This window comes from Leuciscus leuciscus, assembly GCF_965113295.1.
Source record: "Leuciscus leuciscus genome assembly, chromosome: 4".
NCBI lineage: Eukaryota > Metazoa > Chordata > Actinopteri > Cypriniformes > Leuciscidae > Leuciscus > Leuciscus leuciscus.
Genome location: NC_138728.1, coordinates 28,686,798 through 28,714,643, shown reverse-complemented (window position 1 = coordinate 28,714,643; position 27,846 = coordinate 28,686,798). Strand labels below are relative to the sequence as shown.

General features: G+C 38.0%; 1 protein-coding gene across 5 annotated transcripts; it reads right to left on the bottom strand.

The window, feature by feature from the left end:
• Positions 1-145: 145 nt before the first annotated feature.
• LOC309497673 (uncharacterized protein) lies at positions 146-26,999 on the bottom strand. Of its 5 annotated transcripts, none has more exons than XM_082167989.1 (3): positions 26,659-26,999; positions 25,815-25,951; positions 146-1,863 (listed from the first exon to the last, which is right to left on the bottom strand). In XM_082167989.1, exons 2-3 carry the CDS (start codon positions 25,897-25,899, stop codon positions 908-910), a joined length of 1,041 nt encoding a protein of 346 aa, XP_082024115.1. In that variant the 5' UTR covers positions 25,900-25,951; positions 26,659-26,999; the 3' UTR covers positions 146-907. The 5 variants fall into 5 exon arrangements, with proteins under 5 accessions (XP_082024115.1, XP_082024118.1, XP_082024116.1 ...); XM_082167992.1 differs by lacking the exon at positions 26,659-26,999 and adding an exon at positions 26,586-26,608; XM_082167990.1 differs by lacking the exon at positions 26,659-26,999 and adding an exon at positions 26,497-26,607.
• Positions 27,000-27,846: the final 847 nt, after the last annotated feature.

Here is a 27,846-nt window from a genome sequence, read left to right as displayed (position 1 = left end):
CAGGTGTGGCCACTGGAATAAAAATGCACAAAAATAAAAAGCCTCAAATGAAAGAATAATAAAGAGGTGAAGGATATAAATAAAAAGTAAAAATACAATAAGTTGTCATGAAGGCGGACAATCAGATGAAACCCACATTCAGCTGCAGAGTTAAAGTAGCCTTTATTTTAAATAGATTCACACTTTCTATTGCCATACTCTTTAACAAAGAACACAAACTGAGTCTCACATTTACAAGACTTATATGTATGTGCAAGTGTGATGTTTTTATTAGACTGATCACAACTGAATTGTTTTTCTGCAGAGTGAATGCACAGATGATTGTTGAAATTGCAAATTTTTCCAAACCTAGTCACACTGAGGAAGACGGCTAGCCTGACAAGCCAGACCTACATCAATATGTTGGGTCTGGGAACACACCATTGGCAGGGCTTAATCCGAGGGGTGAGATAAACGGTTGTCTTTCTAATTCCCTCTGCATGCAATAGGACAGCGCTACTACCAAACAGAGCATATTCCCACCAGCGGAGCTAGTTGATAGATTAAACTTTTGCCGTATCCGGTTTGCAAAACTCCGAACACATCTTCCTTTTTTAAGAATGACTTCAGTGCTGTTCTTTGTTCTTTTCTCAAAGAAAAGCTTAACTCCAAGTCTTCCAGAGTCGCGGCCAAAGCCGATTCGAAAGACCGCTGTTCGCCAGCAGCAGCAGCTCTTCTTTGTTTTCAAGTAGCAGGCAATTCACGCGGAACCATCACAACTCTGCCGTCATTATGTTAAGCCTGCCCACCGACTCTATACACAATGTGATTGGCCTGACAAGAGTTTGTTTTTTCAAGCTCGCAAGCCAATGGACAGTTGCTAGATGACACTGGCTGCAAAATAAAATTTGCTGTCGCTAGGGTGCGTCTAGATTTCTAAGCTAGAAGACGGCAATTTCTTTTCAGAATGAGTTTGCAAATGCCGTTTCAGGTCTGTGTGATATGTGAAACTTTTCTCACACTGAAAACACTTGTAAGGCTTCTCTCCAGTGTGAACTCTCATGTGAATCTTAAGATTTCCTTTTGTCGTGCAGCTCTTTCCACACTGAGGGCATGTGAAAGGCTTCTCTCCAGTGTGAATTCTCATGTGATTCTCAAGGTGTGCTCTGTGTTCGAAACTCTTTCCACAGTGATGACATATTTGATGCTTCTCTCTATTGTAAATTATCATGTGATTCTCAAGGGTTTTTCTGTGTTTAAAACTCTTTCCACAGTGATGACACATGTAATGCTTCTCTGCAATGTGAATTTTTGCATGATCATTAAGATGATTCCTGTCTGTGAAACTCCTTTCACACTGATGACATACAAAACAGTTCTCTCCTGAATGAATCCTCATGTGATGATTAAGGCTTTCTTTATATCTGAAACTCTTTCCACACTGCTCACAAACGAACGGCTTCTCTCCAGTGTGAATTCTCATGTGAGTCTTAAGAGTTCCTTTTACTGTGAAACACTTCCCACACAGTTTGCAGGTGAAAGGCTTCTCTCCAGTGTGAGTTCTCATGTGGACAATAAGGGTTTTTTTCTGTGTAAATCTCTTTCCACACTGAGGACATATGAACTGTTTCTCTCCAGTGTGGATTTCAAAATGGACTTTAAGGCTTTCTTTTAGATTGAAACTCTTTCCAAACTGTTGGCAGGTCAAAGGGCTCTCTCCAGTGTGAACTCTCATCTGGAGGTTTCTAGTTTCTGTTTTATGAGTCAGTGAGTACGTAAAAGATTTCTCTTCAGTCATGAAATCATGGCATTTTTCATACTGATCTTTCTTTCTCATACTCGTTGCATTCAGTTCTTGACTCTCCTCTTTTAGCACCATCAGGTCTAGGGTGAAAAGAAACAAAAACAAGTTATCACCAGTTTAATGGCACAAAGACATGAAAACCTTTAGACATGTAAAACATCAAATCCAACATCTACGCTTAATTCTAAACCCACTAAACAACTGAAAAAGGTGTTACCTGTATTCTCAGAATCTCGTCAATATTGTTAATTCTTTGCTTTCTTTAGGACATGTCCCAAATACTGCGCTTAGTTTCTCCCTCCCATCTTTCCACTGTTGTCAGCCTCTTTCTTCACCCACACAATTCTCATCTCTGGATGTGAATACCACAACAGACACTTTATGTTCCACTTTAACTTCTTGTCAAAACATCCTCTCTCTTCCAGGCCAGTGTGTGCTACTCCCTCTTTCCCCTGGTTATCTGATGTTATGCGTGAACACAGGACCAAACTCAGGGCAGCAGAGCGAAAATAGCGCTAACCAAAAGACCCATCTGACCTGAGTATGTATCAGTCTCTGCTCCCATCCTTTTCAGTTTAAGTATTCATGCTGCAAAATCTTCATATTTCCAAAATAAGATACACAGTAGGAGCGTTTCCATTACAGATTTGCACACAACTTTTGCGTTTTTTTTCTAAATGTCGATAACAAAAATATTGCGAAATGACAGCATTTCCATTTACCAATGTTATGTGACTAAAACATAATTTTTTCCTCTCGCGATCAGTCATTCCAAAAATGGATGTTGGTAGGTTTATATGGTTTATATCCCAGCCACCGCACAAGTCATTATTTTTAATTGAAGGAGACGTAGGCGTGTTATCCAAGCATTAATGGTGAGGAAAGCCCCTTATACTTGTGAGCGGCACATATGAAGTGTTTCTCCCTCCTATCTGCTTCAAGCTCTTGATTGTGGCATGTCTTTGAGGTTTAGAATCCAGTATTCCTGTAATTCTTTTGTCTTTTATGAATTTAATAAAGAACTCTGTCTTCTGTCCAAAACATACCGCGTCATCTACGTAAACTGACCTGTAAATGCGCAAAAACTGTTTCCATTGCAGTTTTGCGAAATATTGCAAATTGCCAGAAAAACCACCTCATGTGAGCGTAAAAACTTTTTTGCGATAAATGCTTGTTTTTGCGAAATTTACGTTTTTCCATTGGGTGTATTTTCAATTTGCGCAATTTAAAGGGTAATAGAAACACTGCTAATGTTTCAAACACACGCAAACTTCTCAAAACATCCTACTGTCTCCTCTGTCCCCCTCGACCACCCCTTTAACTGCTGATAATTTTGCTAGTTTCTTCACTGACAAAACTACTACAGCAGTCAGTTCTCAGCTCCAGATGCACAGAAACTCAGATCAAGCATCCACAGCCAGAAATCTTCTCTCCTTCACTCCCCTTACTGAGGCAGATGCACCTAAACTTCTTCTCTCCAGTCATCCTACCACATGCTCTCTAGATCCCATCCTGTGATGGCCGGCGATGGGGCCCACACAGTAAGACGGTAACTAAACAACACCCACATACATACATCCTTCTCTTTTGTTTGTTTACACATTATTCTGGTTATCTTTTAGCATTTCATGGTTAAACGTTTGTTGCAGTACATGCTATAGATTTCATAATGCTGACAGACACAGATTTGGTTCCTTTTCAGTTTTATTTCCAATTTGTATTTATTTCATACCACAAGTGACTAGTTTGGGTGCACACTTTAAAAAAAAGATATTAATGGTACATTTTGTTAACATTTATTTATTTTGAGTTTAAGTTACCTACGTGAGAAAAGTGGAGGTTTGGCGCAGTCCATTTCAGTGGAGGTCCGTTCCAATAAAAGACAGGCTGGGATCAGTTTTGTTCTGCTGTATCAATCCATGCTGCAAATTAGCAACAGGGGTGTAGGATTGTTTGTTTATTTGTTTATTTTATTAACTATAATTATTTGAAATGTATATTGCTACTTTGTTTATAACCCATTTCTTTTTTTTTCTTTTTTATTCATTACTTTATGTTGTAGGAAAAATTAATCTTTTCTTTGTTTTTATTTTCAATGATTTAACAAATGAATGCCATACATTCATTTGTCTGTATTTTGAGTTTATTTTATGATGTTAATACAGCTGCAGGGTGTGTGTGTGACTCAGAGGTGAGAAGATTAGGGGGTAAGGGGAGTAACAGGGGTTCCTCTGTGTCTTTTGTTTAGTGGGGGCTGTAAGAGATAGCTTTTGAAAGAGATAACACTATAAAAATGCGGGCCCACCTCTGCTCTGGGTCTCACTCCGTCTGCAGCTGGTCTGCGGGTGGACTGGGAACGTTTCTTGCAAGAAATAAATATCTTTTAAGAACAATTTGATCCTGATGTCTCTTATGCCTGATGTTGTTTTGTTAGTTACTTGTTTTTTGCCTCAACAAGTTGGTGTCAGAAACGTGGGATCCATGAGGTTTCTTCTGGCCCTGAGAAAGCGGATTGACGGACTGATCACCCTAAAGCACAAAAGGCTTTAGTCTTACCTCGCCGAATTGAGAGAGAAGAGCCAAAACTGCTATCAGGGCCAGGAGGAACCCACTGGATTCAGAAAGAACTCGGAGGCAGTAAAAGCATCTCGGGTAAGAGACAGTTAAATTATTAAATTCTTTGTTGGGTGTAAATTGATATAACTGTGAATGAACCATGTTGGCTGGAACTATCTCTTTGGTACGGGCAGAGAAGGTTTTCGAGGGAGAGATTGTAACAAGCAGGGCTCTACAGTGAGAGTATTTCACTCGCATTTACGTTTCATTTAGGAGTACATGTACTCCTTGGAAAAAAGTTAGCGTAGGGCCCTGTCAAGTCAATTTTATGCCGAAAACTAGCTCGTAGGTGGACGGAAGAGCCACAGCTGATTAAGTAGGTGGACGGAAGAGCCACAGCTGATTAAGTAGGTGGATGGAAAAGCCACAGCTGATTAAGTAAGTGGACGGAAGAACCACACCTGATTAATTAGGTTTACTCAAAATCTCTGTAACCTGAGAAAGTCTCGTAAAAGTGGACGGAAGAGCCACACCAGATTAATTAGGTGAACCAGAATTAATCGAGCGCTAGAAAGTGCTCACGGAAAGATTTTGAGTAAACCTACTAATTACTGGAAGCATATTTGCTAAACCTTGCCGATTTGAGGTGACAAAATCGGATCTGTCAGAGACGTCTCACAGATTATTAGACGCGCGTCGAAGGAAAATCCAGGAGAGATAGAAATCAGCCAATATGGGGTCATCTCAAAGCAAGCTTGAACAAAATTTTATAGGCTACACCAGGTTTTCTGTAAAATGGAAAAAATTACAGCCAGAAATGCATGCATGAAATTGGGAAACGAATGATTGTTAAACAAAGGGTTGTTGTAGTCGTGTTCAGCATGTAAAACTGTGAACAGACAGTAGTTTGTTGAACTGAAGAAGATTGTTGGATGGAAAATCAGATAAAAAAGAACAGAGTCGATAGGAGAAGGAACTGGCATGTAGGGAAAAGAGAATGTTTTTCCTGATGGAAAATACAAACAGTGAATTGTTGGATTGAACAGATACAGAGGAAACTGGCATGTAGGGGAAGATAAAATTCATATTTATGAACGCCTGATTAAGTCAAATTAAGTTGAAATGATATGAAAAGTGAGTTTTAGATAAAAATAAGGCATTGAGTATGATTAACAGGGATTAACATGATATAAAGATAAGGAATGTTTCATTAAGCAGAACGGGAAAAATTCTATATTTTAGAGATAAAATAATTATTGAAATGATGTTTATTTTGACAACCATTGTCTTTTGAACCTAAAGGGTCCAGCTATGCTGGGAGTATAGCAACAGCGCTTGCTTGTTCAACCCAGCTTCTGGATGTTAATATGTACGTGATTTGTAATCAGTGTTGGTGATGATAACACAATTAGATAGATGTAAAGACAGCTATGTCCGAAGATTTGGGAAATCAATAATGTACAAAGTCAGATATTTTGTTGAAATTAAGTCATTGAAAGACAAGGACATTGTCTGTTTTATAAAGGAAATTATGGGTTGGAGATAATTTCCCTAGACACGTATGACTAAAAGTTAATCAGAAACTTTGTGAAACCCGCTTAGAATATTTTGATTTTCCATGTCGCTTATGAAAATTAATGTTCTGCCAATAATAATGATGTGGATGTGCTTTATTGTATTAATGTTATGAAAACAAGGTTATTTAAGAGTAGATTGCCATATTTTTATAACAAGAGTTGAAGGTGCAAACGGCTAGGATAACTGTCTGTGTAATTTAGAGACTGAGAACAAGATTTGAGGAATCTTGTGATTTCTGTGAAACAGTAGAGATAAGTGGGACTGAATAATGATAATATTAAGTTGAATCTGCATACTAACCATTTGAATAAGCTATCAAACCAGTGTTAATGAAATTAATGACATGCTAAATTTCTTTATACTGTATGAAGAGTAACTGAATAGTCCTGATACAAAAGAGAGCAAATGCTGTAAGCAGCTCTGCTCTGAAGCTCTCAGTTTAAAGAGATTTGCAGATTATGTTTTTTGTAAAAGTTTGATTCTGATTGGAAAGATAAACAGTAACTTGACTGGCTCCAAACAAAGAAAGTGCCAAAATAACACAAATTTAAAGAAAAGTCTGTGTTAATATGGGTTAGAAAGTAGATCAGTGTTAATATGATGAAGATTGTGATTCGGCTATTGTAATTGAATTTGCAGCGGACAGTGGGGGAAAATGCAGAGAACTTATCAGGGGCTCTGTTTGCATTTCATGAATAAGAACACTCTGCTTCAGGGGTGTAAAGTAGGGTGGAGATGTTAGAAAGACCACAGGGATAAGACTGTAGGTAGAATAACAAAGAGTGTTTTATTGCGGTCAGCGAAGTCATTCAGTGACTGTAAAATGCGATGATATAGAGACAAATCTAACGAATGATTTATAGTGATAATCATAAAATGTATGACAAAGCAGAGAGCGCAGCCTCAAAAGCTAGTAGGAACCATAGAAGCAGATTGATAAACTCCTAGAGAAAACATTGAAGTCGGGTATTAAATTATGGTAATTGAAAACCTGACAACTCAAATTGAAATGAAATTTGAAACGTTATTAAGAACTAGAATAATTATTATTTCTTTAAGAAAAATAAGCAGAAGCAGTGTTACAGGATTAACAGTTGCAAAATGTAAAATGTATAAAAAAGGCATTTGATTAAACAAAAGCTTGTTGTTGACTATGAAAAGAGCCAACAGCCGATGTTTTGGGTTCAAAAGATAAGATTGTGAATTGGCCAAAACAGGTTTGCTTATCTGAATTTGGTATGTGCTGTGACTGAAACTGCCACAGTTTCAGTGCAACAGAGACTCATTCTGAGTGGAAATTTGTAATGTCTAAATTACAATACATGTAATTTATGGAAAAGATGCCTTAAGATGGTAGATAAAGTCTGAAGTTAAAAGTTTATGAGAATGCAGTGTATCAGTCCTGAATGCCTCAAGAGTCTCTCTCTCATTCAATGTCAGCTGAAAGCTGTTGTCTGAGCCTGTGTAAAGCACAGTGTTTCAGTTGAAAATCATAGACACAGAGATGTTAAAGGAAATCATTGCCATTCAAAAGGGCAATTTGTACTTAAAACGTTTTAAAAGTAAAACTGAAAGACTTTAAAGAAGTCTTTAAAATAATACTGTTTTGAACTTGTTTATTTTGGGACCAGTGACTGTCTCATTTTAGCCCCCACCATAAAACAGGGCTGATGGCTCCGGCTACAGAAGTAACAGTACACTGAATGTACGATTGTGATCTAAATTCACTGAGTATAATCTAAGCAGCTAGGTTGCTGCCTTTAAAATGATTAATGAATTTAAGTGATTAAATACTGCTGTTTATTAATCCGTCTCCCTATGTTTAACACTAGTAGGCAGTCCGAATGGCTCTGATGACTCTTGAATGCGCCTTTTCCTAAGCTCCAGAAACCAACAGATTATGTTGAAGAAAACGGTCACAGATTCTGTAATGGGGAAAAGCGGTTACCAGTGTGTACGAGTGATTACTTCAAAGACGGGTAAGATCTTAAGGCCAAAAGGACAACCTAAGACAGAAGGATCACGCAAAAACACTGGGCATTTCCTGATGGAGGTGTTTTTATGTGAGATCGATATGAGAGTGGCGCTGATTGACTGAGTGGCGATCAGCTTCAGCAGATCATTGAGAGGCGAGATGAGCTGTAAGAAGTTCAGTCTGCCCCAGAAAATGTGAGCCCCTATACCACTCACAAGAAACCGCGTTGATTGTATGGCTTGTCCTCCATTGTGACGTGTCTGCATCTATGCCAGGGAGACAACACCCTGAAGAAAAGAAAATTATTGCTTAAGAGCTAATGGAAATAGGCTTTCAAGAGCCAACTGAGACCGTGAGGTGATTGTCATTATTTGTTGTGGAGACCGTAACAAGACGTATTAATTTATATAAGGAACATGATGTTGGTTGCCTTATGGGCAAAGAAAATTTTGAACTTCTGAAGATCGTTAGACATGGTGGTGGCTAAAGATGAGAACAGCTTGTGATGAGTCAAGAGAAATTTCTGAAAAAACGAAGGTTAGGTGAATTGAGTATTTAAACTAAAGATAACCTTAGAAAAGATCATAGCATAATGTATTTTAGATTATTGTAATGGTTCTAATTTGAGTCAAATATTTGTATTTTGACATTTGTGAACTATTAAGGATTGACTATGACTATGATTATTTTAGTTACAGTCCTAGGAGGCTGTTGAAAAGATGATTTGCTTATAGTGAGAGAGAAAGAGACTGTTTGAGTGGACTGCTGAGAGACTGCTTGATACTCTGTCTGTCTTTCTGTTATCAGTCAGATAATGAACCAAAAAAACAATCCAGCTGACTTTTCTAAAATCAAATGAATAATGAACAGACATGCCTTGAAACTGGTAAAGAGGCCATAAATAAAAACATTAGATAAAAGATACAGGAAAATGTAAGGTTAAACTGTCATTTAAAATTTAAATATTTTTAGAGAAAATATATAAATAAGAAATATGAGCGGTTCATAGTCAGGGATGAGTGTGAGTGTTAATTCATGTTTTGAACAGTATGCGTTAGTTAAGGACAACGTTTGGGTTAGCAAACTTTATCCAAACAAATGTTACCAAATAAATATTAACAAATATTGCAGTTTTTCCTGTAGCTCAAACATTAGAGTGTGACACCTGTAACGCCAAGGTCATGGGTTCAATTTCCGAGGGAAAGCAAGAACTGATAAGAATGTAAATGTGTACCTTGAAATGGAAGTCACTATGGACGTCTGATAAAAGTAAGAGAATTTTATTACGTTAAATTTATGCACGAGATGAGTGTCGTGCATAAAGAGGAGGATGAATATGCTCGTGGCGGGAACAAGACAACGCACAGTAAAACAAGTGGTCAGATGAGTCTTTGAACTTTTTAGTATGGATAATTTGTATTCAGGCCACAAACAAAGACATTTCGGCCTCACAGGGGGGGCTAAACCCACTGTCTTCACAGCAGGCTGAGAGGTTATCTAGCTTTGACCTCATCGGTATGTGAGGACAGTAAAAGTCCAGGAGGAACCCACTGGTGGTCAGATAAGAGCCTTTCAACTCTTCAGGGGGTCAGAAGGACAATTTGGGGTTCACATTTGCTGAAAGCCATCGCACAGGTGGGAAGATAAATGTTGGGAGGACATTGGGTTTAATTGTGTGCATTGTTTGTATTTTAAGTGTGCTAATAACAAGAATTGTTTCGACAGGAAACGCCAGGGCAGATGTGGCAGCACAGCAGACAAAAGAAAACTATGTGACAATAACCTCAACATTTGTTTTTCTTTACAGAAGATGCAGACTTTTACACACACACACACACACACACACACACACACACACAAATGGTCAGATAAGAGCCTTTCAACTCTTCAGGGGGGGGCCTGAACTCTTCAGGGGGGGCCCGAACTCTTCAGGGGGGCACCTTGCGCATAACTTAACATTTTTCATTTTGCAGGATGTCAGAACGGATTGAACCAAACAGAACTGATTCTGTATTGTTTTGTTAACATGAGCAACATGGGTTGAATGTTTTTTAGGGGAACAAGGACCCCGAGTGCTATTCAATGAGCAAGAAATTATCCGGTGATATGTTTCAGGTTGAAAATTTCACAGGTCACACCAAAGGGACGGCAAGACAAGCGGTCACTAACAAAATCACTTAAGGTCTGCTTTCGCAGGTGACAGCAGACAGTAAATGACTCATTCCAGTGGGGGTGCGATCGTGATCTAAGGGAAAATCTTGTAAGGATTTGAAAATGATTGAAGAGTGTTAGACCGGGGTCCAAGCATCTGACCTTAACCACACCAACCAACGTCAGCAACCCAAAACACCAACGCAAAGAATAAAGTGGGGGATCAATGATATGTGCTAGAAACTATCTACCCCGCCAACGTTGGAAAAATCCTCTCTACGGCATGCAAAGTGTCATATTGGTGAAGATGGAACGTCCATGAGGCAACGAGATGATCAACATATCTGGAGAAAATGTTGACCAATTAATGGTTGAAGAAAAGTTTTGTGATTTTTATTTGATTGAATCAAATTAGGGCTTAGTATTGATATAAATCTAATCATTTGACTTGTGCAAAGAAAAATGTGTTTTCAGGTAGAAGATTTATTAATTAATGTGAAGTATGGTGATAAGAAAAAAAACGGTATGTAATGGAAAAGTCGGGTTAGATTTTATTAAATAGATTTTAATTAAATACAGCTTTAGAAGTAAAACCATTTCCTGACAAAATATTGTGATTAATTGAAAAAGCTACATATACAAATACATAGTGTTATGATTGTATGTGTTATTCTGATAATTTTGTTATTAATGGGTACAGTCTATCCTAGGGATGAACAAAATATGCAGATGGTACGAGTGACGGAAGTTGCAATTATAGTCATTTACGTTTTTCTTACTATATGCTTTGAGCTATGTCTGGGATGACTGAGGGTCTGGTTCTCAACCAGGAAAATGCGATAACAATGTTTGTTCATTTTTAGCCCGGTTTCAGACAAAATGCTCATTTATTTGATACAAGCTTTTTACTTTTTCAAAGTTCAAGTAGAGTGATCAGGTATACGAGAATAAGACATGAAGGGCATAACTGTGATGTAAGAAACTTGAATTAATTCTAGTCTTATGTAAAGACTTGAATTGATTCTATTCTGAAGATTTAATAGCGTAATGGGTTTAATTAAAATTAGAAAACAAGGCTGAATTTTTATATATAGTTTATCAGAGAATGATAAAGAGGAGGAATATTGTTGTAGGAAAAATTAATCTTTTCTTTGTTTTTATTTTCAATGATTTAACAAATGAATGCCATACATTCATTTGTCTGTATTTTGAGTTTATTTTATGATGTTAATACAGCTGCAGGGTGTGTGTGTGACTCAGAGGTGAGAAGATTAGGGGGTAAGGGGAGTAACAGGGGTTCCTCTGTGTCTTTTGTTTAGTGGGGGCTGTAAGAGATAGCTTTTGAAAGAGATAACACTATAAAAATGCGGGCCCACCTCTGCTCTGGGTCTCACTCCGTCTGCAGCTGGTCTGCGGGTGGACTGGGAACGTTTCTTGCAAGAAATAAATATCTTTTAAGAACAATTTGATCCTGATGTCTCTTATGCCTGATGTTGTTTTGTTAGTTACTTGTTTTTTGCCTCAACACTTTATTTATTACAATTGTGTTAAATGAACAGTTCACTTCAAAATAAAAATTCTGTCATCATTTGCTCACCCTCAAGTTGTTTCAAACCTGTATGAATGTATTCCTTCTGCAAGACACAAAAGAAGATATTTTGAAGAATGTCGGTAACCAAACAGTTGATGGACCCCATTGACTTCCATATGGAAGGAGGTATCCAAAGCTCATCAACTGATCACAGGGGTTCCCCAGGGTTCCGTTCTCGGGATCCGGGATAGCCTTGGATCCAGGGGTCTCAATTCCCCTCCTCTTCTCCATTTACACTACATCACTGGGACCCATCATACAGGCACATGGTTTCTCCTACCATTGCTATGCTGATGACACAAAGCTCTACCTCTACCTTTCATTTCAACCAGATGATCCCACAATAACTGCACAAATCTCAAGCTGTCTGGCAGACATCTCGGCATGGATGAAGGAACATCACCTGCAGCTCAACCTGGCAAAAACTGAGCTTCTCATTCTCCCTGCCTATCCGTCTCTACAGCATGACTTCACTATCCAGCTAGATTCATCATCAATCACCCCATCAAGGTCAGTCAGAAATCTTGGAGTAATCTTTGAGGACCAGCTGACCTTCAAAAACTGCTCGGTCATGCAGGTTTGCTCTACACAACATCAGGAAGATCAGGCCTTTCCTAACTGAGCATGCAACACAACTTCTTGTCCAGGCCCTGGTCATTTCTAGGCTTGATTACTGTAATGCTCTTCTGGTTGGACTTCCATCATGTGCAATCAAACCTAAATTTTTGTCTTCAACGAGCCCAAGAGCCCACATCACACCTCTCTTTTTCTCTCTGCATGGCTACTACTTGCTGCACGTTTCAAGTTCAAGGCATTGACGCTTGCTTACAGATCTAATACAGGCTCAGCACCCTCCTACTTCCACTCACTCCTACGAGTCTACATCACAGAGGCACAAAATCACTCTCCAGAACATTTTCGTTCTCTGTTCCTTGCAGGTGGAATGATGTTGTTACTCAAATAAACTGTAAAGAATTGCATTTGTAAGTTTCAACAAATTGATGTATAACTGGCACAAATCTGGCAATTCTGGGTTGGGGGCGACATCTCTGATCCGTTCTCCCGGGTCAAAGTAAGCATTCCTTAAAAGATAAAGCACTTAATTTATTTGATGGGGTTCCCTCTTAAGTCATATGCATTTATGCACTGGTTTTTGGCACTGGTTGTTGACATGCCAAAACATATTGATTGAAATTCATTTATATTTAAATGAAATTAAAGGTATATTGCACTGAATGTTAGCTTGTGTTATTGTTACTGTGCCTAAGAGCATGATCTAGTCCACATGTAACACTAACAAGAAACTATACTTCTAACCACAGATGGACATCTGTATTTCCAACCACACAAGTTTGCAATGCTGTTTGCTAATGTTCATTGGAAAATATAGTTTCAGCAAATTTTTTTTTTTTTTTTTATTTTTTTTTTTTATAGGGACAATGCACATTAATGAACATCTGCATTGAAACAACAAAAACAGACGTAAACATGCCAGATTATAGCCACAGGGCTAATTTACATCCGTAGTCCCTTGGCAAATTACAGAAATACAAAACTTGTAACATACAAAATGACAAAAATGAATAAGTACAAGCAAAGTAAAATAAAAGTCACTTAATGGTCACAAGACTGGTTTGCTTTAAGCCACACTTTGAGTTTGGTTTTAAATATAGGAAATGTGGAACATTCCCTGACAGTGATGGGGATACTGTTCCATAACTTACAAGCCTTCACAGACAGAGCATTTTGTCCAAAGGCTGTTCTTCTGAAAGGCACCTCACAGTCACCTCTAGCGGAGGCCCGTGTCCTGGCACCACTGTGAGTCTTTGATTTAAAAAAGTCCGACATGGGAGATGGGGCTAATCCATTTAACACTTTGTAAACAAAACAGGCATATTTAAAATGTTTAAAATTCTCTAGACTTAATAGATTATGTTTTTGTAAAATATTACAAATATGGAAGGACATTGGTTTTTTATCAAAGACTTTTAAGGCATTTTTATAGAGTGATTCTATTGATTTGAGTGTGTTCATACCAGTCAATGTCCAACTTGTACAACAATATTCAATATGTGATAAAATCATAGAATGTAAAAAACCTTTGGCAGCCTCAAATGGTATAAATTGACGGATTTGTTTAAAATTTCGTAGATTAAATTTTACTGTACTCGATATTCTTTTTACATGTTTTTTAAAACTTAATGTGGAATCAAGGGTCACACCAAGGTACTTAAATTCTGAGACGATTTCTAATTCTTCTCCTCTTAAAAATACACCAGATTGTTTTATGTCGCGGGACTGTTTAGTGAACATCATACAAACAGTTTTTTTAATATTGAGTAGCAGACAGGATTTAAAAAGCCATTCATTTACAGGGACCAAAGCGGAGGTCAGGATGGCAGAAGCCTCTTGAACACTTTTTGCACTTGTGTAGATGACTGCGTCATCAGCATACATTTGAAATTCAGCATCAACACAAGTGTTTGGAAGGTCATTTATATATAAAGAAAATAATAAGGGACCGAGTATTGACCCTTGAGGCACACCAACGGGGACATCTAGGAAAGACGATTTGACACTGTTAATGTTAACACACTGTTTTCTTGAGTCCAAATACGATTTAATCCATTGAATGGCATTTGAAGAAAAGTTAAAATATGTCAATTTAGATAATAAAATCTCATGATTAACACTGTCAAATGCTTTTTTTAAATCTAAAAACACAGCACCGACACAAGCACTATTGTCCAATTTACTTTTTACTTTTTCTACAAACAAACTGTTGGCAAATTCAGTTGAATGATTGGTGCGGAACCCAAATTGCATCGGATGCAAGGGGGAGTGGCCTTTATTTAGATGCTTATTTATAATTTTAGCAACCCACCTCTCAGCGACCTTGGAGACCACTGGAAGGATACTGATTGGTCGGTAGTTGGCTACATTTAATTTATCACCAGATTTAAAGATTGGGGTGACTAAGGCCATTTTCCAAAAGGATGGAACAATTCTCTGCGTGAATGATAAATTGATCATATATGTTATTGGAGCAATTAAGGAGTCTTTACATAATTTTTGAGAATGTGAATCTAACCCATAAGCATCCTTTGCTTTGGAACTCTTAAGTGATCCAATGATGTTGTCTACCTCCAGCTCTGTTATTTCACACAAATTGAACACAGGCTTGGAAGGATCAATGGGTCTAGTTATTTTCTCAGGTGGCTCAAACAGTTCAGTTATCTCCCTAACAGATTTAGAAAAATATTGGTTAAATTCATTTGATAGAGAATTTGGGTTTTTTACTACAGCGTTGTTAATTTTGAGTTCAAAGTCTTCAATTGATTCTTTCTTTTGTCTACCAAGTAATTTGTTGAGATTTTGCCAGATTTTTTTGCCATTCCCTTTTGCATCAGTGATAATATCCATGAAGAATTTTGCTTTTGCCTTTCGCATATAGTTAGTGACTTTATTTCTTAAGGATGTAAATTTTTGCCTATCTATTGTAAGACTTGATTTTAATGATTTTTTAAGTTGCACATCCCTCTCCTTCATTAATTTCCTACACTCATCATTTAACCAAGGTAACAACTTTCCTTTTCTCTTATTATGGCTTCCTCTTTTGGTAAAATTTAACATTACTTGATTGATTTTAGACTGAAACAGATTACTACAATTCTCTATGTCCTCACTTTGATTTAATTCACTCCAATCGGTTTCTTGCAATGCCGCCGCAAAGTTTGGCATTTGGTTTTTTGGAATAGCATTATACACAGTATGACTGTGTGAAACTTTGAAACGTCTTTTTGTGAGCTTTCTTGAAAAAAAGAAAGCATTGTGATCTGATAAGCCTGTCATAAAGTTAAATGTTTTTGTAATTCTTTCAGGTCGATTGACAAAAAGTAAATCTATTAATGTTTTGGAACTTGAAGTTATCCGAGTAGGCTGTTGAATTAATTGTGTGAAATTATAGCGGTCTGTAGTTTCTTTAAGATGTTTTCTAACCTTCTTTTCATTCCAATTTACGTTAAAATCACCAATAATGATTGTTTCTTTATTTAAATCACAATATTTGAGAAGAAGTTTAAATTTTTCATAGAAATCCAACTTTGCAGATGGTTTACGATATACACATATTATGGTAAATGACATTGAAGATGAAAGGGATACGTCTACTCCGACACCTTCAATTTGGATATCCTCTGGCCATACAATCTGTTTACTATTAAAAACATCTCTCACATACAACAAAACTCCTCCGCCCCTACCATGCTCCCTGTCATTCCTGTACACATTATACCCAGGCATATTTACAACAGAATCTGGAGAGTTATGTGTCAGCCACGTTTCAGAGAGGCCTATAAAATCAATGTTGGAATTGCAGAGCAGATGTTCTAGCTCTTCTCGTTTAGGTGCCATACTCCTTATATTTAAATGTCCGCCTAATAAGCCTTTAGGTTTGGCTCGCGGATCCCATATTATTTTTGCCTGATTCAGAGTATTGAAAATGTTAGATGATCTATGTCTTTTCAACACGGGATTCCTGGTTTTAGTCTGTATTGTTACTTGGGCAATGGGTGGAAACTGCGGTGTGGAGCACTCACCGGTAGAGGTGACAGTACCTGACTGCACTGCCGGTGACTGCCGCGGATTTTGGCTTGTCCATGGATATGAGACGATTGCAATGGATCTTTGCAGTCGGCAGCCTGAGCCTGGTCTGGTAGTACCTGGACTGCTGCTGCTGAGGCCTGAGCCTGGCCTGGTAGTACCTGGACTGCTGCTGCTGAGGCCTGAGCCTGGTCTGGTAGTAGCTGGACTGCTGCTGCTGAGGTCTGAGCCTGGCCTGGTAGTACCTGGACTGCTGCTGCTGAGGTCTGAGCCTGGCCTGGTAGTACCTGGACTGCTGCTGCTGAGGCCTGAGCCTGGCCTGGTGGTAGCTGGACGGCTGCTGCTGAGGCCTGAGCCTGGCCTGGTGGTAGCTGGACTGCCGCTGCTGAGGCCTAAGCCTGGCCTGGTGGTAGCTGGACTGCTGCTGTTGAGGCCTAAGCCTGGCCTGGTGGTAGCTGGACTGCCGCTGCTGAGGCCTAAGCCTGGCCTGGTGGTAGCTGGACTGCTGCTGCTGAGGCCTGAGCCTGGCCTGGTGGTAGCTGGACTGCCGCTGCTGAGGCCTAAGCCTGGCCTGGTGGTAGCTGGACTGCCGCTGCTGAGGCCTAAGCCTGGCCTGGTGGTAGCTGGACTGCTGCTGCTGAGGCCTGAGCCTGGCCTGGTGGTAGCCTGGCTACTGCTGCTGAGGCCTGAGCCTGGCCTGGTGGTAGCTGGACTGCTGCTGCTGAGGCCTGAGCCTGGCCTGGTGGTAGCCTGGCTGCTGCTGCTGAGGCCTGAGCCTGGCCTGGTGGTAGCTAGGCTGCCACTGCTGAGGCCTGAGCCTGGCCTGGTAGTAGCTGGACTGCTGCTACTGAGGCCTGAGCCTGGCCTGGTTGTAGCTGGACTGCTGCTGCTGAGGCCTGAGCCTGGACTGATGGTAGCTGGACTGCTGAGGCCTGAGCCTGGCCTGGTGGTAGCTGGACGGCTGCTGCTGAGGCCTGAGCCTGGCCTGGTTGTAGCTGGACTGCTGCTGCTGAGGCCTGAGCCTGGACTGATGGTAGCTGGACTGCTGAGGCCTGAGCCTGGCCTGGTGGTAGCTGGACGGCTGCTGCTGAGGCCTGAGCCTGGCCTGGTTGTAGCTGGACTGCCACTGCTGAGGCCTGAGCCTGGCCTGGTGGTAGCTGGACGGCTGCTGCTGAGGCCTGAGCCTGGCCTGGTTGTAGCTGGACTGCTGCTGCTGAGGCCTGAGCCTGGACTGATGGTAGCTGGGCTGCTGAGGCCTGAGCCTGGCCTGGTAGTAACTAGGCTAATGCTACTACTGTTGCGGAGGCCTGGCCCAGTGGCAGCCTGGTTACTGCTGCTGATGCTAAGGCCTAAGCCTGGCTCAATGGTAACTGGACTGCTGCTACTGCTGCCATTGAGGCCTAAGCCTGGCCTGATGGTTGCTGTTCTGCCGCTGCTGAAACCTGGGCCTGGCCTGATGGTTGCATACAGTTTGCTTCTTTCATCCACTAGTTCATGTTCATGTTGGTGAAGAGCAAGACCATTAATACACCTTTGCTGTTTAGTAGCCATCAGTCCCAGAGGGAATATATCTGTTGGTTCCTTCCTTCCAGTTGAATCATTCCAAACCAACACTGCTTTCTGAAGACAGTGTTTGGACAAATCACTGTTTAGATCTGGGTTAAGATTTACAGATGGGCCAGGATTTAATTGTATATCCCCACTTAGTAGCAGCAAAACTAATAGAATCTTGTAATCATGCCATTTGCTTCTTTTTGTGTATTGTTTTCTGTCTTTAGTAGCAATTCCAGTATAATGATCTTTCTGCCAGAAAATAGAATAAGCAATATGCTGTCCATATCCAAAAAAAATTTGTCTTGATATATCATTAAAAGGTACATGATGTGCAGGAACAACTGATTGATTTCTAGCCAAAGAAAGGCCTTGAGCTGATGGAACAAGCAGGAACCACATACAAAGCAGCATTGTCCAAATACATCCATTTTCTCTGTACCTTTTGGTTGATTCTCGTCTTTGATGCATGCATTTCTTTGAATTGAGGTATCTTTGTTGAAAAGCATCGGCTAAAACTGTTACAATCTGATGTAAAATGCTGAATAAAAGGATAGGTGTGGAGCCTAAAAAGCCACGCCTGTCCTCAGCGGCCATCTTGGAAGTTTTGGCAAATTGTTAAATTACGTTAATAACCATGGAAGATGTGACCATTGTTGTTAACGATGCTTTTGGGAAATGCACCCCTGAATGTTTAGTTTAGCTCAATTCTGTTCCTGGAGATCTACCTTCCTGTAAAGTTAAGCTCTAACCCTAATAAAACACACTTGAATCAGCTAATTAGGATCCTCAGGATTCAACAAAATTTTATGTAATATAGCTTTCAAAACCATACAAATTGCTCTACATAAGAGCATAAAACTAAAAATATAAGAGCAAAAGCATAAAACTAACAATCTCAGAGCATGGATTGACAAAGTAAATTTAAAAAACAATAACAATAATAAATATATACATTTTTCAGAAGGAGAGTTTTTGAAAGAGTGCCTTGTTGCCGCTGCGGAGCTGCTAGCACCAGACAAAGTAAAACTGTTCAAAGATGTCAGTTTATCTCGACGAACCGTTGCAGAACGAATAACTGATATTGCACAAGACATTGAAACGACACTGAAGGACACTGCAAAAAAATTCCAGTTTTTCTCTCTGGCCTGCGATGAAACAACAGACATAACAAACACCGCCCAACTAGCCATTTTTGTGCGTGGGATTACTGCTGAATTTGATACAAGCGAGGAATTGCTGTCTTTGCAAGCCATGGCCTTGTCACTGATGGAGCTCCAGCCATGCTTGGCTCGCAAAAGGGATTAACTGCGTTGGTCAAAAAAGAAATGAGTCGTCTCAGTCTCGATCCAAGTGATTTAGTTGTATGCCACTGCATCATACATCAAGCGTCTGTGTGCTCATTCCCTGAAGCTCAACAGTGTAATGACAACTGTCGTTTCCACAATAAATTTCATAAAAAGCAGAGGGTTAAACAGCCGCCAGTTCAAAGAGTTACTGAGTGATCTTGAGTCTGAGTACAGAGATCTGGTTTGCCATTGTGAGGTGCGATGGCTGAGTCGCGCAGATATGCTCACACGGTTTTACAAACTGAGGGACGAAGTAAAACAATTCATGGAGATTAAGGAAAAACCTGTTGCGGAACTAAGTGATGGCAAGTGGCTGTGTGATTTGGCCTTTATGGTGGACATAACGAAGTACCTGTCAGAGCTGAACGGTAGCTTCAAGGTCCGAACCAGCTTCTCAGCTCTCTGCTTTCAAATGTGAAATCATTCGAAGTGAAATTACAGCTGTGGCAATTGCAACTGGAAAAGGGTAACACTGTGCATTTTCCTACTCTGCAAGAACAAAAGCCTGCTATGACAGCTGAATATGCTGGTGAGTGTGCAAAACTGCTTCAGGCATTTGGCGAGAGATTTCAGGACATGAAAAGTAAACAAAAGGAACTGAAGATATTTGCAACACCATTTAATGTGGAACCATCTGATGTACCTGACAACCAACAACTTGAAATTATTGAGCTTCAAAGCAATGACGAGCTCAAAGCTAAGTACAACAACCTCCCACTGCTCGAGTTCTATACACTGTATGTACATTCTGATGGTTTTCCCATTCTGAGGAGACATGCACTGAAATTTGCATCTCTGTTTGGGACGACTTACTGCTGTGAGCAGTTCTTTTCAAAACTGACTCTTGCAAAGACTCGATTCCGCTCAAGACTGACTGACTCAAACTTGGAAAACCAGCTGCGAGTAGCATCTTCATCACTACCATGTGACATCAGACGTCTTGCCAAAGAGAACCATCACACTAGAGAGGTTAGTGATATGTGTTCAATATTTTATTATAAAACGATATGGCAAAAATATCATATCACGATTTTTTTCAGGAAAATCACGATTCACGATTTTATCACGATTCTTTTTCATGTTGGTTTTACTATTTTGCAAGTGACTGAGCATTACAGCCAACCTAATGTCCCTATTTTAAAAACAAAGCCTTAGGTAACAAAATATAAAATAATAAACAAAATATAAAATAAAAAAGAATGGCAGACATTTAGGCCAAAGTGGCGAAGATAAACATCACTGTCATTATTTTCTTTGTTATTAAATATTAAGAACAAAGACACACATACATGGCCAATCAAATGAGCTTCTTACTAGCTCTCGATTTACTCTTATCTGATTGGTTCAATAAACACGCCAGTCACCAGAACACATCTTTATCTTCATTTGGCTCAGCATCGTTCTCGTTTATGAAATGGTACTTTTAATGCACACTTTTTTGCCCCATGCCATGCCATGTAGACATTTGCAACAGCTTATTTTTTACACAAAGTTTGATTTTACGTAATTAATCTGTTTCGCAGTTCCTGACTCTGTTGTTTTCGGTTGAAAATTGCTGTTCACAGGCTTGCAGTGCTTTTGGCTGTATTTGTGCGAAAAAAACGTGGAAAAATGGAAGTCAGAAGAATACAGATCCTATTTTGCGTTAGCATGAAGCTGCGGTTTCACAATACATGAATTACACTTAAGAATAACAGTAAAGTGCAGCAAAAAAAATAAAAATCTTACACCTGAAAGCCGATTTACACCTTTACAAATCTTCTCTTGAGCATGCAAATTTAATTTACGCTTGCAATCTTATGTACACTTTCACAAATCTTACTCTGCGCATGCGATTCTTTATGACATCATATTACCTTCATAGTGTTCCTACACTAGCCTTGAAAAGCTTATGACTGTATCTTGCACACAGTGTTTCTCTTGTTTGTCAGCGCTGTTTCACCTGGCTTTAAACTAGTTTAAAATCACAGACATTTGTGTTCTTGCTGAATTGAAGCACTTCTCTGGATCTCACAACGCTGTTTAGTGCTTGCATGATCAAGAACGATCATCGAGTAAACACATCTGCTCTAGTAAGCTCACGCTGCCATTTGAGCTTTGAACCGAGCGGATAAACAGTCCGTGTGCGCGGTTCAAATGAGTATAAAACTGAATTTGTGCTTTTTTTAATCGAGAATTTCGTCATCTTTTGATGATAACTCGAGGTCAGTTTCACTTTTACTTTCGTCACCACTTCCACATTTTTCTTTCTCGGGTTGAGCTTTCTTTGCAGTAGGAAATGGGCATGTACATTGCCGTGCAAGCTAAAAGCTGTACGCTGACTGGCTGTTGTCACATTTACTTCTGCTGTGTGATTGGCTGTTAGATTAACCCCTTAAACACTGAGGCCATTTTTGGAGTTTTTTGTCTGAGTGACACACAAAAAAGTAAAGACTCATAACTTCAAAACTATAGAGAGGAGAGTCAAAAGGTAGATATCATTTGTTAGGAAACTTTTTATATTTTTAGAAAATATAAATTTTTATTACTTTTGGACAATCTAATGCTGAGAAAATGCTGATAAAAGACAAAAATATTAATATTATTTTTTAATAATTTAGATATCTTTCTTATTTGAAATGCAATAATTCCGGAAGGAAATACGGTAGCAAAATAATTCTTTTTTTGTGATGTTCCCCTATGTGTGGTCTGCGTCTGGATCATTATTTTATGATGATAGCATAAAGTAATCCAAAGTTACAGCACTTGGAACAAAGGGAGCCTTTTTGTTAAGTCCTCACACATTTGGAAGGCAATAAAAAAAATGAGTTTTCTTAGTGACATACACAAAACTAAAGACTCATAACTTCAAAACTATAGCAAGGAGATTCTAAAGGTAGGTATCGTTTGAAAGAACACTTTTCAAATTTTTTGAAAATATACATTACATTACATTTGGACATTCTCCTGCCGAGAAACTGCTGATAAAAGACAAAAAATATATATAATTTTTATTATGATAATGCATATCTTTCTTATTTGACATGGAATAACTCAGGAAGGAAATAAGGTAGAAGGAAAATTCTTTTTTGGGGAAGTCCCTCTACATATGAGCTGCATCTCGATAAAATTTTGTGGTGATTGGATAAAGCAATCAAAAGTTATAGCATTTGGAACCAAGATAGCCTTTTTGTTGAGACCTTGACGCCCCCTCATGGGCATTTTTAAAATTGTTTCACCATGAAGAAAATCTTGTCATAAAAGCAATAGATTAAGTAAATTTTGGGCTCATTTGAATTGTATTAATATGCTGTAAAAAATTAAGTGCAATTTTCAATGATTTTTGAATGTTTCATGAGATGTATGATGTTTTTGACACATTGCAGTACATAGTACAAAAAACTATTTTATAGATTATGAAAAAAAATATTCTATTTATCAACAAATAACTCAGCAGTACTTAGGAGTTTTTCGAATTGGCTACATTCACTGTAAAGTTCAGACTCTAAGCTTTCAAATGACACCAATTTTGTTTGAATCAAGGCAATATTTTGGAAAAATATGATAATTAATATTTTCGCAGCTAGGTGGCGCCTGTGGGGCGTCCGCGGGCGGTACACTCCGGTTGAGAGAGACTAGTCAGCACTCGTTCAGAGTTGATCGAAGTGGTTGGATGCATTAAAAAGCTGAGATTCTAAGCTTTAATATGATACATATTTTGTGTTATTCCACGTTTGAAATCGAGCACGGATGGTTCCGGGAAAACTGGAAAACACTTTGCACCCCGGGAGGATGAGAGACTTGTTTTTTAGCCAAGTATGCATCACTTCGTGAGGAATATCTCGTGATCAAAGCAATGGATTATGTTGTGTTTGGGCTCTTTGTAATCGTGAGAATCTGCTGTCAATAAAGATGTGTGATTTTTCACAATCCATGCATGTTTCATTGAGTTATGAGCTGAAACGTCACATCAAAACAACATCGCATCACTGCTATTGCTACTTCATAGATCCGCCTGTGGAATTTTTTGTGTTAGAACGCCATAAGGAATATATTTAGATCTGAGTGATGGATTATGGCGAGTTTGGGCTCTTTTTAATCTTAACAATCTGCTGTAAATAATGATGTGCCATTTTCCACAATTGATGCATGCTTCATTGAGTTATGAGTTAAAACGCGACAAGTGCTACATCTATAATAAACGGTCTATGCGCGCCGGTGGTGGTTCGTGTGTTACAACTCCCACGAGGAATATCTTTAGATCTGAGTGATGGATTTTGCTGAGTTTGGGCTCTTTTTAATCGTGAGAGTCTGCTGAAAATAATGATGTGCATTTTTCTACGATCTGTGCATGCTTTGTGAAGTTATAAGTGAAAACCAAACGCGAGTGCTTCATGAGTATATACTAGGATAGGCGCGTCTGAGGTATTTTTTGTTTTAGAACGCCATGAGGAAATATCTTTAGATCTGATTGATGGAATATATTAAGTTTGGGCTCTTTGTAATCGTGAGCTCCTGCTGTAAATAACGATGTATAATTTTTCATGATCGGCGAATGTTTCATGAAGATACGAGTAAAAAGGCCAAGTCTAAGCTACCTTGCTAGGCTACGTGAATCAGTGGATTTTTTGTGGTTTAGAACTCCATGAGGAATATCTTTAGTTCTGAGTGATGGATTATGTTGAGTTTGGACTCTTTTTAATTGTAAGCATCTGCTGTAAATAATGATGTGTCATTTTCCACAATTGGAGCATGTTTCATGAAGTTACAAGCGGAAATGTGTCTAAAATGCAGCATCCATATATGGTTTACACATGGGTCTCTTAAGGGGTTATTTTACAAAAACCTTGCTCAAGTTTATTAAAAACCCTGGAACAATTATGCTTGTTGTATTCTACTCATTGAGACCTTTCAAATTTGTTAAAACAAATTTGTTTTTGACATATTGCAGTATGTGGTACAAAAAAGTAGTTTATAAATTATGAAAACATTTTTTTTCTATTTATCAGCAAATAACTCAGCACTACATTGGAGTTTATCAAATTGGCTACATTCATTGTAAATTTCAGACTCTAAGCTTTCAAATGACATCTATTTTAAGTTGATCCAGGTAATATTTTTGAAAAAAAATTATGATTATTAATTTTGCAGCTAGGTGGCGCCTGCGGCGGGTACACTCGTATTTAGTGGAATAACTCTGCAATCATTAGAAGTTGATCGAAGTAATTAGATGCATTAAAAAGCTGAGATTCTAAGCTTTAAAATGATACCTATTTTGTGTTGTTCCATTCAGTGGTTGCTTAGTAATTTGATTATGAATATTTTTCATGGGGTGGCGTCCCGCCGGCGGGACGCTTAGGGTTTAAGGGGTTAATCCATATTGAGTAAAAATGGCCAGAGCTTATCATCGTTATCCACATAAATGTTTGCGCGATTCAATATATGTTTACCATGTTTTTTGTTTTTACTTGAGGGTGAGTAAATTATGAGATAATTTTCATTTTGGGGTGAACTAACCCTTTAATGCGCTTTTAATAACACTGTTTAATATCAAACACAGTTTAGCAACATAAAACTGTATTATACAACAATCACTTATTCGGCTTGATTTGGATGTTAAGTTTGACTCAGGAATGAATGAAAGCGCACAGCTGTGAAGGAAAGAATGGTGCACTGGGTGAAATGCGGCAGCAGCACAATAATTGTTTTGTCGATTATCAAGATTATCTTGAAGCCAAAATCGGCTGTGTCAAGCCGAAAATCAAGCCCTAGTGAGCGGGATTAAGAAAACAGCCGAGTGCAGGGCTATAACCCACAGTCTGACCCAAGAGAATTGATTAATTACATAGGCCTAGAGATCTGAAGTCTGCCATTATTCACATATAAAATATTATATTAGAAAAATAGTGTCCTTGAAACTATGTTCAGCTTTGCTGAACAGTATTTGTGAAGAATTTTGAATATTGAAAATTGTTAGCTTCCATGTGCATCACACGAATATGAGACAAATATAAAAAAATAATTGATTACATTTCTTACTTAAAAGGAGAAAGTGTTTTTCAAGTCAAATCACATTTATTTATATAGCCTAGCGCTTTTTACAATACAGATTGTTTCAAAGCAGCTTTACAGAGATAACAGAAAAATAATGCAACAAAGTTTGCAGTAAAATTTAGTATAATTTCCTTTTAAACACTATTATTTTGAGGAGTAAAAGTGTTTCAATCAGTATGCCAGGAAAAAAAAGTAATGTTTACAAGACCCTGATTTGATATATATATATAGGCTATATAGAATTTTTTATTTTATTTTTTTGTCATCCTCAAAATCACTTGATCAAATCAGGGTAATGTAAACATTACTTTTTTATATAGACGACAACAACTCTGCTTAAGACCACACTTAAGTTGATCACTCACATTTCAGGGTTTACATTTTTTGCTACATAAATTTAATTTTTTTAGAAACTTTTGCATAATTTAGTCATAGAAATTAACGATTTTCAATGTTTTTAATTCAGAAGTAGTTATTGGGTTAATGTTGATGGCTTGATGTTACCAAAACAACTGTTTTGTTTTGGCTATTTCTTTGTTGTTTTACTAATTTAATTTGTGACAAGTTGCATCTATGAATGGAGATAAAGAGGTACATTACGCAGAATGACTGAAGAAAGACTTGAATGAAAAGAATGAAACCAACCTGTTTGTTCCTCAGTATCTTCTTGTTTCACTCTGAATGTTTCTTCAATCTCCATGTCTTCACTCTCTTCTTTAATAAACGCCATCTTTATAACAGTGTGTGTCACATGGATCTTAGTCGCTTCACCAGGAGTTTTTCTGTTTGTTTTGACAAGATGAGAATAATTAACAGAAAGAAAAATTAATCCAAGCAAAATCTTTGGGTGCATCTCAATCAGCTCCCTAGTTCAGTCGTACAGTGTACTGGCAAAAGAGACAGTCAGAGGGTATGGCCTTAAATAACATAAAGCCAACAAATAAAATAAAAATAGCACTACAAATTAATAAAAGAACACAGATTATTAAACAATAATAAATAATATTTAGACATTTATGATTTACGTGTAGTTTGTATTGATTTGTATATTACATTTAATACATTTACAGTTACACCGTCTTTAAAACATTGGCAGTTGATTTGTAGAAGTTGTCATTACACACATTTGTGTTGTTGCATTTACACTGTTGTAACGCAGCTGACGTCAGCGTGCCACTCACAAACTGTCAATCATTTTGAGAAGCATTTGACTCAATTGAATCTGAATTGGTTTCAAAACGCCAGTTTCTATATAATTTCTTGACAGCGACCAAACAGCGTGTTAATGATGAACTGATTTACTTGCAGGGAGCGAAATGAGACGCACCTTTTCTGTTACTCATGTGTGGATGTGCTTTACTCACAAAAAAAGAACGTTCATTAATGTTATTAGATATAATACATTACTAATGTTACCTTCATTCATAATTAACTTATTTCACAGTTCCCTATATATGTCTGAACGGGTTGAACTGATTTTAACACAAACCTTTTTTCAGCCGAATCACAGACGCAGGAGCGCGGAGCAGCCTTATGACATCATGTCGCCACACCATAATAAAAGTCCTCCTCACACGCTAAAATAATAATTGAAAATCACATACAGAAAACACATTCAAATGAAAAAATAAAGGATTGATTCAAAGGATCAATCGCAGATTCCCAAAGCTATCAATACCACTGATATTTTTTTCTTCTGGCTTATATCTAAATATAATCATACCAACTACAGCGCATTTGTGATATTCTCAGTCATGAATAAAATCAAGTATCTTGATCTTCGTATTACAAAGGATTGGAAAGAAGTTGAGTATTTAAAAATCATTAAGAATATGTAGTTAAAAGACAAGTTTATTGCTGCAGAGAAATATCTACTTTAACTAAAACTGATCCTTATCATCTTATTCCATCTCAGTTTCTCTGCAGAATAGAAGTGAAATAAATAAATACAAATTTCAACTTTGTTTTGTTAAAGTGCACTGACTAACTCTGATATTATTCACAATTATATTTAGTACCTGTTTATGATGATGTGGTGTTAATTATGTATTCAGTCATTGAGCTTAATTGGTTACAAATGGATCTTTACGTTGATTGGTCATGATTATTTTAAATGGGATTGAGTTTGAATAGTTGTATATGCCTGATGAAGGCATGGGTTCCCGCACACCTATCACCTGCAGGTGTGCGATGGTGTTTGCTAATTGACTGTCTGAATGGAAAGCTTCAATTTAAATAGTTAAAGTGTGTACAGGTTTTTGGTCCAATAATTAAAACCTCAGTTTTTTTCAGAATTTAATAGTAGGAAATTACTAGTTATAAAAAAAAAAGAGTATATCCTCTCCCTTGGGAGATACCATTAGAAAACATACCAATTCACAAACCTAACGAAATACATAAGCTAGTCGATACACTTTTTTTTTTAATTTTTAATTTTTTTTTATAACTAGTAGTTTCCTACTAATATATTCTGAAAAAAAAAATAAAGTTTTAATTATTGGACTAAAACCCTGTGCACACTTTAACCATTTAAATTTAAGCTTTCCATTCAGACAGTCAAAATGAATTGTTTTAAACCCACCATCAGTGTAATCCTTTTCAGTCACGGCCATTTTAATACAATGCACTTAAACAAAACAAAGTTTAAATTTTATTTTATTTATTTCCTTTATATTCT

Excerpts from the sequence above, each read along its gene's own strand:
- LOC309497673 (XM_082167989.1), bottom strand. The coding sequence starts at position 25,899 with ATGGCGTTTATTAAAGAAGAGAGTGAAGACATGGAGATTGAAGAAACA. Across the intron at positions 1,864-25,814 it reads AGATACTGAGGAACAAACAG|ACCTGATGGTGCTAAAAGAG; the intron begins GTTGGTTTCATT and ends TTTTCACCCTAG.